General features: G+C 50.3%; 2 protein-coding genes and 1 long non-coding RNA gene across 4 annotated transcripts; all 3 read right to left on the bottom strand.

The window, feature by feature from the left end:
- Positions 1-4,904: 4,904 nt before the first annotated feature.
- LOC120656459 lies at positions 4,905-6,224 on the bottom strand. Of its 2 annotated transcripts, none has more exons than XR_005667923.1 (2): positions 6,045-6,224; positions 4,905-5,806 (listed from the first exon to the last, which is right to left on the bottom strand). It is a non-coding gene; the product is annotated as an uncharacterized LOC120656459 (long non-coding RNA). The 2 variants fall into 2 exon arrangements; XR_005667924.1 differs by having other exon boundaries at positions 4,905-5,671.
- A 3,078-nt stretch (positions 6,225-9,302) lies between these two features.
- On the bottom strand, positions 9,303-9,839 carry LOC120653628 (protein MIZU-KUSSEI 1-like). Its single transcript, XM_039931329.1, has one exon. It carries the CDS (start codon positions 9,837-9,839, stop codon positions 9,303-9,305), a length of 537 nt encoding a protein of 178 aa, XP_039787263.1.
- Positions 9,840-14,237: 4,398 nt separating this feature from the next.
- On the bottom strand, positions 14,238-15,336 carry LOC120656456. The gene is made up of 2 exons (XM_039934547.1): positions 14,475-15,336; positions 14,238-14,383 (listed from the first exon to the last, which is right to left on the bottom strand). Exons 1-2 carry the CDS (start codon positions 15,316-15,318, stop codon positions 14,253-14,255), a joined length of 975 nt encoding a protein of 324 aa, XP_039790481.1. The 5' UTR covers positions 15,319-15,336; the 3' UTR covers positions 14,238-14,252.
- Between the last annotated feature and the right edge of the window lie 451 nt (positions 15,337-15,787).

Below are 15,787 nucleotides of genomic sequence, written 5' to 3'. Positions count from 1 at the left end.
ACCCTCGTCCCCGACAGAGAGCTTTGGCGACAAGGAGCGGGCTGGCGTTTATCGCCGCAGGTTTGCTTCCAAGACCAGCTGGACGGGCCTCCAGGTCACTATGACTCTCCCGTGATGGTGACGGGATTGCGGGCCGTGTCATGGTGAGGGCATGCTGACTTGGGCGACTCTGGCGAGGGAGACATGTTTATCGATCTGATCGCGCGCGAGTTCATGACGATTGACGACGCGTTGAAGCCTCCGCATTGTTCCACGCTTGTCGTCGCGACGTCGCCGGCCCAGTTTCACTTCGGGATGCTCGTCCCGTGCATTGTCCCGATCACCTCCGCACCTTCCATTCCAAGTGATCTCTTCGATCGGATCACATGAAAATTGCCCCGCCTTTCTTTCCCCTATAAATGGCGCGCACCAGCGTTCGTCCGGGAAACAGCAGACACCATCCTGAAGAGAACCAGGAGAAGAAGCTAAACATGCAGGTCTCCAAAGCGCTGATAGCTCTCGCGTGCGTGCTCCTCCTCTCTGGCGCCGAGATGAGCGCCGGGGCCGCCGCGGCGGCGGTGCCGCGGGCCATGCTGAGAGCCAGCGCCGTGCCGGCCCTCCTGCCACACGCCGCGGCGGCAGGCGGTGTCGAGGACAGCGCGTACTACGACTGCTGCAGGATGAGGCCGAGCTGCTGCCGGGCAGACGGTACCCCGGCGTCCGGCGACTTCCCGTAGCGGAATGGCGCGGCGGCGACCGTGCAGCGGCATTGGCACTGGTGACTGGTGGCTTCTGCACGGCTAGCTGTTGTCAGTGCCTCGGTGCTGCTCGTGCGTCCTTGATCAGCTGATCTGCAATCCTCCTCTGCTGTGCTGGAATGCTAAGCTGTTAAATGAATAAATTTGGAGGTCGCTGGAGCGTAGTAGTGACTACGTTCTCATGCACGCTTCTTACATTATGATGAAATCGCGGCAGTTGTGGCGTAGCCGCGTTGAGTCATCACGTACTATCTTTGGTTGCTTTTTATCACATTTACTCGATCGATATTCGAGATGAAAGTTTTATTTTTGCCCCCCTTGGAAATTGGAATGCGTAACCTAGGACGTTTGAACAAATGCAGCCCGTAACCGTCCAACAAAGAATGGGCAAAACGGTGCCACTTTTCCATACTTGCATGCAGGGATCAAAGCAAGCGAAGTCCCGGGTTTCGTTACACACGCGGAAGATGATCTCACCATTCCGCGCGTCGACTCGCGTCGGATCAGGGAGGCCATGGAAGATGATGTCACCATTCCGACGCTTACCCTTGCTTCCCCCGGGTCTCCTCCCCGGCCGCATGGGCCGCACAGCAGAGTATCTTCATCACGTCTCTTTTGGGCTGAGATGGGCTGAGCTGTACTGGTGTTGTTATATGGGCTACTTGAATGGGAGGCCCAACTGTTTATTTATGGTATTTTCAGTCGACGCATGGTGGGCCGGATTGGACCGTCGCTACCTGTACGAATCTCGCTGGAACATGAACAACGCAGACACGCGTTCTTTGATTTATAATGCCATGTTCTACAACAACATAGTCTTTTTTCCAAAGCAAGTTGGAGTAGGCTAGAGATGAAACCCGAAAGAAATAACTTCAAGGTTCAGGCACATTGATAGCTAGTCTCCAAGCGCTCCTATCCAAAGCTATCTCTTTAGAGATATTCCAATTCTTAAGGTCTCTCTTAACCGATTCATCCCACGTCAGTTTAGGTCTATCTCTACCCCTCTTTACATTATCGACCCGCTCAAGAACCCCATTCCGCACCGGCGCCTCAGGAGGCCTTCGTTGGACATGTCCAAACCATCTCAGCCGATGCTGGGTAAGTTTCTCCTCAATTGGTGCCACTCCGACCCTATCCCGAATAACTTCGTTCAGGACTCTATCCCTCCTTGTGTGCCCGCAAAACCACCGCAACATCCGCATCTCTGCTACACTCAGTTGCTGGACATGTCGCCTTTTTGTAGGCCAACATTCAGCACCGTATAGCATCGCCGGACGAATTGCTGTCCTATAGAATTTGCCTTTTAGCTTTTGTGGCACCCTCTTGTCACAAAGGATGCCAGAAGCTTGTCGCCATTTCAACCAGCCAGCTGAAATTCTATGCCAAACATCTTCATCAATGTCGCCATTCTTTTGTAGCACCGATCCTAAATACCGAAAAGTATCCTTCTGGACCACCACTTGTCCATCTAGACTAACGTCTCCCCCTCATGCCTAATCGCGCTGAAATCGCACATCATGTACTCGGTCTTGGTCCTACTAAGTCTGAACCCTTTCGACTCTAACGTGCGTCTCCACAGCTCTAACTTCCTATTAACCCCTGCCCTACTCTCGTCAACTAGCACCACATCATCAGCAAAGAGCATACACCAAGGGATCTCACCTTGTATATCCCTTGTGACCTCATCCATCACTAAAGCAAATAAATAAGGGCTCAATGCTGACCCCTGGTGTAGGCCTATGTTAATAGAAAAGTCAGTGGTGTTACCATCACATGTCGGACAAACGTCGTCGCATCCTTGTACATGTCCTTAATGAGGGTAATGTACTTAGTTGGGACTTTGTGCTTTTCCAAGGCCCACCACATGACATTTCTCGGTACTTTGTCATATGCCTTCTCAAGGTCAATGAAGACCATGTGCAAGTCCTTCTTCTGCTCCCTATATCTCTCCATCAATTGTCGTATTAAAAAAATCGCCTCCATGGTTGACCTTCCAGGCATGAACCCAAATTGGTTTTGGGTCACACTTGTCACTCTTCTTAGGCGATGCTCGATAACCCTCTCCCAAAGCTTCATCGTATGGCTCATCAGCTTAATCCCACGGTAGTTAGTACAATTTTGAACATCGCCCTTGTTTTTGAAGATATGTACTAATATACTTCTCCTCCATTCTTCCGGCATCTTGTTTGACCGAAAAATGAGATTAAAAAGCTTAGTTAACCATACTATTGCTCTATCTCCTAGGCATCTCCACACCTCAATGGGGATACCATCAGGACCCATCGCTTTACCTCCCTCCATCCTCTTCAAAGCCTCCCCGATCTCTACCTCCTGAATTCTCCTCACAAAACGTCTGTTGGTATCGTCAAAAGAGTCATCTAACTCAAGGGTAGGGCCCTCACTCTCCCCATTAAACAACTTGTCGAAGTACTCTCTCCATCTATCCATGATGTCCTCATCCTTCACTAGCAGTCGATCTGTCCCATCCTTAATGCATTTGATTTGGTTGATGTCCCTTGTCTTCCTCTCGCGGATCCTAGCCATCCTATAAATGTCATTCTCCCCTTCTTTCGTGCCTAGCCGCTGATACAGGTCATCATACGCCTTACTCTTGTCAAGGTGGAGGCGCTTGAAACACTCCTTCTTCTCCTTAATAGCCCTTTGCACCTCGTCATTCCACCACCAGGTGTCTTTCTCCTCCTGTTTGCCTCCCCTACTCACGCCAAACACCTCTGAGGCCACCTTCCGAACACATGTTGCCATCTTTAGCCACATGTCATCTGCGTCTTCTCCTTCTTCCCAAGGCCCCTCACCTAGCATCCTTTCCTTAAACGCTTGTGCCGCTTCCCCTCTAAGCTTCCACCACTTTGTTCTCGCAATTTTGGCACGTTTGTCCCGGTGGACACGTACCCGAAGACGAAAGTCTGCCACCACAAGCTTGTGTTGAGGGACAACACACTCCCCAGGTATCACCTTACAATCTAAGCAATCACGTCTATCCTCCCTCCTAACAAGGATAAAGTCGATCTGGCTCGAGTGTTGTCCACTACGAAACGTCACAAGATGGGATTCCCTCTTCTTAAACACGGTATTCGCTATCAACAAGTCGTAGGCTAACGCGAAGTTCAACACATCCTCCCCCTCTTGACTCCTGCTACCGTACCCAAAACCCCCGTGCACTCGCTCGAACCCTACATTAGTCGCACCCACATGGCCGTTGAGATCTCCTCCTATGAAGAGTTTCTCGCTGGTAGGCACGGTACTAACCATGCTATCTAGATCTTTCCAGAACTGCATCTTGGTGCTCTCACTAAGGCCTACCTGAGGGGCATAGGCACTGATCACATTCAAAACCGAATCTCCAACTACCAACCGGATTAGGATAATCCGGTCGCCTTGCCTTCTAACCTCTACGACTCTATCCTTAAGGTTCCTATCAATCAAGATGCCTACACCATTCCTACCCGGAGTTGCTCCCGTGTACCAAAGCTTGAAGCCAGTATCCTCAACCTCTCTCGCCTTCTGACCCTTCCATTTAGTCTCCTGAACACATAGAATATTTACACGCCTCCTAATTGCTACATCAACTAGCTCTCGCAACTTACCCGTTAGGGACCCTACGTTCCAGCTACCTATATGAATCCTAATTGGCTCGGCTAGCTTCCTTACCCTTCGCACCCGTCGAGGGAAGTGCGAAGACCCTTGCTCATTTTTCACTACACCCGGGCGTAGATGTAGCGCGCCATTCAGCGGCCCTTACCCATTTATCACCACACCCGGGTTCCGATGTAGCGCGTCGCTAAGAGGATTACGCCCCAACGAGTTTCTTGTGGGTTTCAAATCCATTAGAGTGGCTATTTTTATGCTGGTTTGCCAAAACCTAACGCAACCCTCCTCCTTTATCCGGGCTTGGGACCGGCTATGCTGAGACGACTCAGGAGAGAGAGTCTTCCAGTCAGCATAGGCAGAGTTTATAATGCCATGTTCTAGCCAAGATAAATTTCGGCCACTAAATTTGCGGCCATGGATTTAACCGATAAAGTGAGCAGCCTAAAGAGGAGGTTACCGAGTCGAAATTTTACATCAAATTAAATGGTGACCGAATTTGATCAAAGTAGCCAAAATTTAACGAGGCAAGCTTGCGCATGAAACCAAACACACCCGACGAGCGCCCTGGCAGCGTGGCTGTATATCGCTCGGGTGACAAATCAAGCATCAATCACCTGAAGCGGCATGAATTCGACCCAAACTACCCAAAGAAGCCTTCTTCAACTTCAGCGAGATTAGGGCAAGTACATTGGTACACATCACCTAGTCTCATAGGTGATCTCATGTAGAGCCATCTAAGATTTTTGATGACGTGGAGGGGAGAGGGAGAGAAGAGAGAGAAAAGTCATTGTCTCCTGAAACAACGAGCTCATCGACGAAATTTTCGCTAGATGAGACGGCTTCGCTTCCGTTGTACGCGCAGTCGTTGCGAGAGGGAGCAAATTTTCTCCTCGCCAGATCTCATGCGCCAATGCCTCCTTTCCGCGCGAAATCCTTCTCCATCTCGCGCCAAATCGATTCCATGGCGCGCAGCCGCCCGCCATTTTATTTATTGTTCCTTCGTGCCTCATCCATTCGCCATCTCTCCCTCACTCAACAAATTGGATCACCTGAATCTCCTCCTCTTGTGCTCACTTCCCACGGCAATCCTCTCTCCGGCTCACCGACGTCCCGTGCCAAGGTGCCCTGACGGTGAAGCAAATGGCACCACTGCCGCCCGCTGCTGCAAACGGGCCGTGTCCCCGACGCCCGAACCCACCGCGCCCCTCGCCGTCGTCCCGGCCAGCGAGCTTGCTGGCGGCTGCAGCACCCCAGGTGGCATCTCTGTCACCGGCATCAGCATCGCAGGCTATTCCTGGTTCTGTCGCCACATGTGATCCTTTTTTCTTGTACCAAGTACTATACAGTAAATTTCCATTTGAATATCTATATATATGTAAGATAATTCTTGTGTCTAATTTGCCTACGATTGTTGGAAGCGGAAGTACTTCATTGCTAAAACACCATGGTAACATAAAAAGCTACAAAGTCAAAACATGTAAAAGATCACAACATTGATTTAGCTCATGCATAAATTTAGGACTCATGAGACAACTAAATCGACAATCTATTGTAGGAGTTGTCTGTTAGATCGTCTCAAAATTATGTGGCAATACATGAGACCGCCTATTAGACAGCACCAATGTACTTGCTCTTAAAATAAATAAGCAGCACGGAATTAAAAGGGGGGAGAGAGAGTCAGAGAGAGAGCGCACGCACCTCAGGGCAGCCGGAGCGCGCACTCGTTAGCCTCCCTCGTTGCCGGAGAGGAGCTGGTGGGGTGTGTCAGGCCCAGCTGGTTCTGGTTCAGCTGGTTCTGGTTCAGGCCCGGGGGTTTAAAAACAATTTTACAGCGCGGCGCGTTGCAATTTGCATCCACGGCCGTGTTTGGTTGCCCTCAAATTTTTTTTAGTTTTTTAACCACTAATTAGAAATATTAAATAAAATCTAATTACACACTTCAAATCTACACGTGCCTGCCATTGTCATACCTTTTATCTTAGCTTGACTGCCATTGGAAGGAAGACGACTCGGAGCCCGACAAACATTACTTCTCACCAGGCCCTCCTCGCGGCGCTGCCGTCGCTGTTTGAGCTGAACAAGTTTGTGGCGGCATGTACCCCATATTTCTACTGCTTGTCCAATCCTTCTTACTTTTCTGCAGCAACTGGGCAGAGAAGATTCTGCGTTGATGTGCGACTTGTCTAGGCGACTTCGATGCTGACAAAATTCAGCAGGTGGAGTCGCGTACCGGGACAAGGTTCTTTTTGAGACTCCGATTTGGTTCTTTCTGATGATGGTGCTTCCGAAATGTATTCTTGTGGGCACGTTCCGTTCACTGGTTTTGTTTGAAGGGCAGCGGGTCAAGTCATTTTGTGCGTACCTTTATTTCTTGGACAAGAACACTCCGTGCAATGCCGTGCTTCACACGGTTTCGCGAATGGGTGATTCCAGTTGGAGAAATATCTAGTCAAGCGGTTAATTCAATGATAGGGTGGCATTGAAAAGTAGGAGTGTGTCACATTTTTCCTTCCCTTATTTTAAAGGGTCAGTTGGATCATGAGATGAATATAATGTTCTCAAACTTATTAAGTTAGTTGGGTACTTTATTATTCAAGCACAAAAACTTCAAGAGCCCTTTTACAATGCTTGTAAACGCTTCCTAACGTCTCCCAACACCTCGCAACGCCTATGCAAAATAGCTATTTTGGTTGATTTTATTCATCCAAGGGTAGTATGGTCACTGCACATCCCGACCCCATGCAGCAGTCACCCAGTCACCCCACGCGAACAGCAGCCACCGCCTCCATGCCCTCGCCCTCTGCGTCGCACGCCGGCACGCCGCCGTACCCTCGCCGCCGCCTGCCGCGAAATCTCAATAATTCAGGGCTCTCCCCCTCCTCCAAATCTCCAAGATCTTTCCCCCTCCTCGAAATCACGAGGAAGGCTGTGGCCGTGGCCGCCAATTCCGCTGCCCGAACTCCAGGTCGCCGCCGGAGCTGCTAGGTGAGCACCCTCCTCCGGTCAGTGTTTTGGCCAATCGAGCACAAAAATAGATTTGTCAGATCCTACGGATGGCCATGCTCACGTCCGTTTGCCTTGGTTTCAGCCAGCCCGTTGGAACGTCGGCGCCATCTCACCGGAGCCACCGTCCATCTCTGTCTCACGGTGAGCTGTTGCTTCCCACGGCAACTTTTTTTTCGCGACCGTGCCTGAGCATGTTTTTCATTAAGAAAAAAGTAGTTACAGACATAATCTTGATGTGGCCAAACAGAACTTAGCCAACACAAGAACACAAAGGACTAACAACAGAGAAACACTGAAAAAACAAACATACAAACAAGAAAACACAACGACAACACGAACAACAGAAAGCAACACGGGGAAGACACTCCAAACTTCCACCCAAACAAAGACCACCTGAAGAGCTGAACCTGCACAGAAGATGAACTGTCGCCAGAGGTGCCAAGGGAGAGCAAGCACAAAGCATGAGACGGTGGCGAAGCATCCACCGAAAAGCATGACCACGACGGCAGGCCATCCGCCAAGCAACACCGGTGGCCAAGCATCCACCAAACAGCACAACGACGGCAACACATCCGCCAAAACCAACGGTCCACCATCTGCAAACATTAGCAGACATCACGAAAGGGCGGCAAAGCATCCGCCACGACCAAGGCGACCATGACGATAGCGTGTAAAATGAAGCGATGCAGGTACGGAGGATGAGCCACCAATCAGGCGACCAGCCATGGGGGGCACAGAGGGGGAAAGGGCAAACGAATGATGCCTCCAAGAAGGGAAACGGCGTCCGAGGACGTCGCCATCATCGGCCTGCGAGGCTTTCGCCTCAGCCCCACCCCAGAGGCAAGAGCCGCACCCTAGCAACGACGACCCACCACGAGCAGCGCTGATGGGATGGAACCACAAAAAGCGGCGGTAACCACACCAAAGGGCGGCGACCAATGCAGTGAGAGCACCGGTGGAACACATCAACGGCAACACGGCAATGAGGGGGAACGACGACGCCTCCACGCCTCCAAGACGACACAACGACGCCTCCAGCAAGGGGAACGACGCCCGCAAGCGCTGTCATTGTTGGCCCAGCACAACACTGGATAGGGTTTTCACCCGGAATCTTGGGAACGAGACGCTGGCCGCCCGCGGACGGCAGACGGCAGACGGCAGTGCTAGTGGAAGGCGGCTCCACCGGAAGAGGCCCCCCTCCCCCGGCCACCAAGGGCAGCGGCAAAGAGAGGAGGGCAGCCCCACTCCCAACCCACGCTGGAGGCAGCGCCCCCAGGCCAGAGCGGCCACAGGCGGCGGCCGGAGGGAAGCCCCGAGTCGGAGCAGATCCACGCCGAGGGATGCCGGAGCGGCGCGGAACGACCGTCGGGGAGGCAGCAGCCCCCAACCCACACCCCCGCCCCTCCAGCTGTGGATGGTGACCAAGGCGGGCGTCGACGAGGGAGGAACCACTAAGCCAAGGACGTGCAAATCCGGGCCCAGGAAAGGCGGATCTACCCCCAGCGGCCGGCGGCCGGCGACCGGAGGCGAATCCCGGCTCCCGACGGCAAGGTTTTGTGGAGCGGGAGTGGAGAGGGAGAGAAGGAGAGGGAAGGGAAGAGGGGAAGCGCAACACGGTGGCCAGCTTCGGCGCCGCCGCTGGCCGCCGCTGTCGTCGGTGGGCAGCGGCGGCGGCCACCGGAGACGGCCGGGCGGGGTTGAGGCGGGGGGGCAGCGCGGCACCCCCGAGTCGCCCAGGGGCGAGCGACACGGGGGAAGGGTTTGGTCGCCTCTAGATACCTTAATGGCCCTTTTGACCTTCCCACGGCAACTTTGGCCAATAAGCTGTGCCACGAGCTTGGTCTCATCTCACTGATCGGCATGCTCTCTCTAGTATTGGGTGAATCGCCATCGGTTGCCAAGAACGTGATCTCGCCGCCGCTCATCGTTATGAGGTTTTGCTCTTGGTTCTTAATCAATCTTGCATGTGTGTGGCCATGCCCATGCAAATGCACGCACGCCTGCCCTTGTCTTCTTGCCGTTGCAGAACATGGTCCAGGCCGGCCCGTCCAGCAGCAGCGGCGCGCGAGGTCCTCCTCCCCGCTTCTGGCTCCCGCCACCCTTGGCGTCCGGGGCCACTGCCGGGCGGCGCTCCGTCTCCAGGACGATGCATGCGCCAGCCGGGTTGCCGATCTCGCGGAGCAGTGCGTGCGTCTGGAGCGCAAGCTCGACGACGAGGCTGGGCAGGCATCGCGGCGTCTCCTGCAGCGCCAGCACGATGCGGCCCCGGTGGTGGCCGTAGAGCGTCCCCGTGAGGCGCCGGCACGGCCGCGTGATGCCCGAGAAGGACGCGCCCTTGGACACGAGGCGGGAGCCCGCGCTGCTGGTGGTGGAGGACGAGGACAAGGCCGCCGATGACGAGGACGCGGCGACGCTGGCCTCGGCCAGCGTCCCGACCTGCAGCCAATGAAAATGTAAACGGTAAACGGAGGCTAGTCGGTGACCCATCGTTTAGTGTTTAAACGGTCTTGACGGTTGTAAACGGTGTTTAAACGGGCTAAATGGTTTAGGTACTGTAGCAGGTAAAATGCATAAATTACTAGTATGAATGAGAATTTTGCACACCTTTTGTAGTGTAGACCAATTTTTCTTCCTTGATATCCACTCTCATATCAATTTGAGCAATCAACAATGCATCTACCAGACTACCAGTGTACCTATGAAGCATCCCCACATAAGTAGAGACTCAAATGTGATACAAATATCAGTCCCAGGAGGCTGATAACACATTTATTCAACAGATGGTACAGTCATCGTACAAACCTCCGAGGAGGCGGACACTCGATACAAACGATAATAAGTAATAAAACAGCTACGGCGATACACCAAAGCACGATCCAGACAGTCTCCAGCTCGGGCTCAGAGTGATGCGCTAGCAGAATCATCTTGCGGAGGGCCAACACCACAGGCAAAGTTGGGCGCGGACGCAACCTCTACTCAATGTCTTCAACAACGAAATCCGGATCTTCTTCTGAAGAAAAACCACAAATATATATCGGGTGAGTACATAAGTACTCAACAAGTCCAACCCCACCCATGGAGGGGGTAACACAGATATGCACAGGATAAATCAAGGATAAGGCTGAGGTTTATTTGCAGCAAAGCTAGATTATACACATGCAAGTGTCTATTTTTGAAAAGGGTATTCTCGAAGCAATTCTTTAGTAACCGAGTAAAGAGCAGGGTTGATCCTACACAAAGGATCCAAGTTTTAATGCTACCGGACTCCTCATCCGCAGTAGCTCACGGCACAACTGTTGGACACTTTTCTCAAAATACTCACGCCAACCCATCCTAATCCCAGAAGAAGTGCTAGTTGTGTGACCAAATCGTAACTCACTCAATACCGTGAGCACGGCTATTTGAATAGGTTTTACACTCTGCAGAGGTGTGCAACTTTACCCACAAGTGGGGTACCACAGCACGATCACCTTAGTGTCGGTGCAGATACCATCAAAGCCATTACCCACCTTAGCTAGATCTAACTAGCCAACACGGGCTCCACCAAGGGGCCATTGACCTGTCACCGAGGTTTAACCGGGGCATAAGTCACCACGACCTTATCCCTTCTCCTTGGTCACCCATTGCTCTCAGCTCTCCTGATGGCTATCAGACTAACTAGTGGGGTTTATGCTAAGCTGTTGCCACATACAACGGTCGAGTGGTTCGCACGATAGTTGAGTTAGGCAAGATAACACATCAACTCGGTCCTTAATTGTGGCAGGATGGATATCTCCCAACCTTCTTGCTCTACCACAACGGTACGAGCCTCCGACATATGACAATCCTCCCAGGGAATGCCACTCATCCATCCCATCTTAACATTTTATTCTTCCCTTTTCTTCATACTCATGCATTTTCCCTTTTATAAAGCATGTTGTAACCATTTTTGAGTGTAATAAAACGAGTACCGGGTCCTAAGCGGCGCTTTAGCAGCGATTAACATCCATAAAGAATAAATCATATATAGACGTTAATCTAAGTGGTCAAGGATTGGTTATAACAAATCAAGGGGTGGCTATCCAACCATGTTTCAGCAGTAAAAGCATATGCAATTTTTTAAAATAGGCCAATAGGTTGTGTTTATAAAACTGGGTCGAAATATGCAATCAAAGGATGAGATTGAACTTGCCGTCTTCAAAGCCTTCCGGGAGGTCCTGATCGAGGTACTGTCCTTCGAGTTCGGGGTTGCGGCACTGATCGTCGCACACTTGCTCGCAGTACTGCTCGTCGATGGGTTCTCCCTCGTTCACACCGTGATCTACGCCGCACAAAAACAAACACACAATAAAGAAAAAGAAATAAAGGTTTTATCGTCAAGCTCGAATCAGAAGAAATTAAGATATGGATATGGGAGTAATATTTTTGGGTGGTTCTCTAATGGCATGGCTAAAATTATGTTAGAAATGGAGTGGTAAAGTTTCGGGGCAAACGGAGGATTTTTGGCGCATGAAATGATGAGTCGAAGTAGTGGTTAGGGGTTAAACTGGGGTTCAAGGGCTTCTTTGTAATTATTTTTGAGAGTGGAAGGACTTGATTATAATTTCTAAAAATACTTGTGTTACTCCGGAAAGGGGCAGGGGTCTATTTGAAATTATGTTTATATGGTGGGAGGGCTAATTCATTAAAAGGAATAAGAGAGGGGCTTATTGGAAAATACTTTTAGAAGAGGAAAGGACTTAGTTGTAATTTCTAGAAATATCTGGGCTGAACTAGAAAGGTGTAGGGGTCTAGGAGTAATTATTTTGTATAGTGGAAGGGCCATTTCTTAAATAGAGAGAATGGGGGGGTTATTTGGAAAAGAGTTAGAAAGGGAAGGGACTCTTAAATAAAAGAAGGAAAGGGTAGGGGCCTAAGGGCAATTTTGCCCTGTCTTCTCCTTCCTCCCGACCAAAACAGGGGAGGGGGAAACAGGGGTGCCGGCGGTGCCGATCCCGGCGCTCCGGGCCACAACGGCGGCTGGGGTGAGGGGGAAAAGAGGGAGGGGGCTACGGGGATTCGATTCCCGGCCCTACCTCGGGCTGGGACGGCGCGAGGAGGCGGGGCGACGAGGGCCAGCGGCGGTGGGCGGAGGTGGCTGCGGCGGCGGCACTGCAGGGCCGGGGAGGGGGCTCGGGGCGGCGGTGGTGGTCGTGGAGCTTGAGGGCGAGATGGAGGGCCTATTTATAGGCGAGGAGAGGCAGGGGAGGGGCGGGGAGCGGTGGCCGGCCGGTGAGCTCCGAGGATGAGCTTTAATGGCGGCGGGGCCAGTGGTGGCGCATGAAGCGACCCTGGGCGGTGGTGCGTAGCGGCGTGGAGGTGACGGGCGGCGCAGAGAAGGACGGCAAGTGGAGGGGGGGCGCTAGGGGGTACGGCGTCGAGCAGAGCTTGGGCTCGGTGTGCCCCGAGCTCGTTTGGCCGGCGGCGCTGTGTTACGCGTGCGCCGAGGCAAGCAGGGGGGAGCGGTGGCGCGTAGCGGTGGTGGCAGCGCAAGTGGGAGGTGGGGGGGCCAGCGTGGGGGCGCTCGGCGTCGAGCAGAGCGCTCGGCGTCGTGCAGCGCGTGCGCGGCAGAGAAGAAGGAAGAGAGAAGGAAGAGAGGAGGGGAAAAAGAAAAAAAAGTAAAAGTAAAAAAAAAGAAAAAGAGGGGAGAGGGAAAAAGAGAGAGACGCGGCGGGATTCGCTGCGGCGACTGCGGGGTCGGCGAGCATGCGCGGCGGTCGGGTGGTCGACGATGTGCACGCGGAATGAGGGGAGGCGGGAACAAGGGGGGACACTGATTGATTCGGTCGTCATGATGTGCGGGGAACGGGGAAAAGGGGAGACGGGACAGGGATTGGTACTGGTGTCGGGACGGCGGATTGCCGGGACATGATTTCGGGAGATTGGGAGCCCGGGCGGAAAAAGATTTTGGAGTGATTTGAGCTCAGTGTTGAAAAATATTTTGAAAAATAATATTTTTAGCGGGTGATTTATTTGGGTTAATGTTCGGGATGTTACAACCTACAAAATAAAAATATAAGAATCACAATGATTAATGATCAAAACTTCAAAACTCAAAATTGTTTCAGAAATTAACATGGCAACCAATGACATGAACAATCACAATTCACGTACACAGGTGACAGGTCACAACTCACAAGCCACAATTCACCAATGACAATAAAACACATGCAAGGTTCTTAGCTTCTTACACAACCACCGGCCACAAGCCCACAAGGCCACAACACATGCCGCGTGCCAACAAAATTAAAACACACACAATTGGTAGTTCAAGTTCATACAGTCATACAGACATAAATAGGAAAGGCACAAGACAGAAACAGGAAAGGCCACAAGGTAACAGTAACACCAATACACCATGACAATCATAGTTCAGCCATCATTCTATATTTCTGCCCCTCTTCCTCTTCCCCATAGCTTGTCGTGAGGACATCCTCTTGGTCGGGCTCAAACTCAATTTCTTCTTCATCTAAATATTGTTCTTCCTCAGGTTCTAAGTGGACATCATCATCAATCTCTCTTGTTTGATTCAGTCTTGCACTTCTACGAAGTTGAGTGACCTCCTCAGGCGCACAAGTTTCTGCAATTACCTTCCATGTCAGCCCTGTAGCAGGCTCAACATCGGATCCTTCATCATCTTCACATTCCACAAACCAACCTTGAGCACATGTTGCTTCAGATGCTAGAAGGGGATCCACCTTCTTTTTTTTTGTGCCTTCTTTTTCTTGTCTGCATGTAGATTATTGAACCAAACAAAGACAAGCTGCTCCAACCTTTCACATGTGAGCTTGTTTCTTTTTTTGTATGAATCTATAAAAAAAATTAGATTTGAGTGAAGAACTATATATAGAACAAAAGTATAATAGATTTGGAATAATTGATTTAAAATGTTACCCCTTCAAAGAAACTCCAATTCCTTTCACAACCAGATGCACTTGAAGTCAAATAGAGGATTCTGATAGCCATCTTTTGTAGTGTTGGAACCTGTGTTCCATAATTTCCCCACCATTTGGGTGCACAAGAATAAAAATTTGTTAGGCAACGAAATATTACAGATCTGAAATTTACTTGTAAATATGAGTGTAAGCTGCTGGACTTGCATACCTGGGCTGAATTCAAAGTCCTTGCAACCAGCTAGAGCAACCATTTTGGAAAAGTGGCCAACTTGATCTTTAAACTTGTGCACATCATTATTCAGCACCTGATTTTGCTTATCATAATCACCATGATAAAATGTTTCAGTAGCTGAAATGAACCCATCCATTACTTCCTCAGATTCAAAGATAGATGGATCATTGTAACTATAGTAGGGATTTAAAAAGTATGCAGCCTTGTGCAATGGACAGTCCAGCCTATCCTTCGTCTTCACATCAATGAGTCCAATGATAGAATTGTAAATAGTCCCAGACTTATCAACATTACCTAGAGCCACCATGGTGTCTTTCTTAGCCTTTTTGATCTCTCCATAGATAAAAGCCATTGATGGCTTGATATCCCCATCAACCATGCGAAGTACTTTGACCAATGGCTCAAATACCCTCAAGCAAAGTGCAACATCATTCGAAAAATTGGGCTTCACTAATGTGGCTGTAGCTTGCACACCTTTGACAGTCTTCTTGACTGGGTTTAGTTTCTCCCATTCATCACTTTGAGACATTATCCTTAGCTGGTCTTTCTTCTCATACAAGATTTGCAAAGTGAGAAAATTGGAAGCAAATCTGGTCACACCTGGCCGAATGATGTCCCTCTTCTTTGTATACTTTCTCATCAAAGACAATGTTTTATGATGTGCATAAATGAAGATAGTGAGTGCCTTTGCTTGATCAATTGTGCTCTTGAACTTCTTCATCTTTCCTATACTTTCAAGCATCAAATTGATGGTGCGAGTTGCACATGAGCTCCAAAAGATGTTTGGCCTCTCCACATACAACAAGCTCTTTGTTGCCATATTGTTGGAGGCATTGTCAGTGACAGTAACAAGGATTAAATCAGGAATTTGAACAGAGGAATAGAGAATGGGAGTGTTGAGTTATGATCCAAATTCAGCACATATTAAAGGCTGACTTACGGAGCGGAGCGGAGGCCTAGTAGAAGCCGAAGGCCCAGGCCGGAGCGGAGCGGAGCTTCAAGTTAGAAATTTATTATTTTTATATCTCACAAACGAAATCGAGTTTGGACAAGATATTTTACAAGATTGTGTATCATCACATTATCTACATGTGTGATTTCTTTGGTGAATTTAGATAACATTTTTGCCGTGGTTTGCATGGGTTTTCATGAAGTTGTGGTTTGCACTAGATACACTCCCATATATACCACTAAGAGGTAGTATTGTGCACCGTAAAAGAGCTCCTGGTATATATGCAGACTATATGTGTTAATCGCCATTTTGAGGTGTCTCAAATGAATCACCTGGT

Source organism: Panicum virgatum, chromosome 1N, assembly GCF_016808335.1.
Source record: "Panicum virgatum strain AP13 chromosome 1N, P.virgatum_v5, whole genome shotgun sequence".
NCBI lineage: Eukaryota > Viridiplantae > Streptophyta > Magnoliopsida > Poales > Poaceae > Panicum > Panicum virgatum.
This window is presented reverse-complemented; position numbering and strand designations above follow the sequence as displayed.

Excerpts from the sequence above, each read along its gene's own strand:
- LOC120653628 (XM_039931329.1), bottom strand. The coding sequence starts at position 9,839 with ATGGGTCACCGACTAGCCTCCGTTTACCGTTTACATTTTCATTGGCTG.
- LOC120656456 (XM_039934547.1), bottom strand. The coding sequence starts at position 15,318 with ATGGCAACAAAGAGCTTGTTGTATGTGGAGAGGCCAAACATCTTTTGG. Across the intron at positions 14,384-14,474 it reads GGACTTTGAATTCAGCCCAG|CCAAATGGTGGGGAAATTAT; the intron begins GTATGCAAGTCC and ends ATTCTTGTGCAC.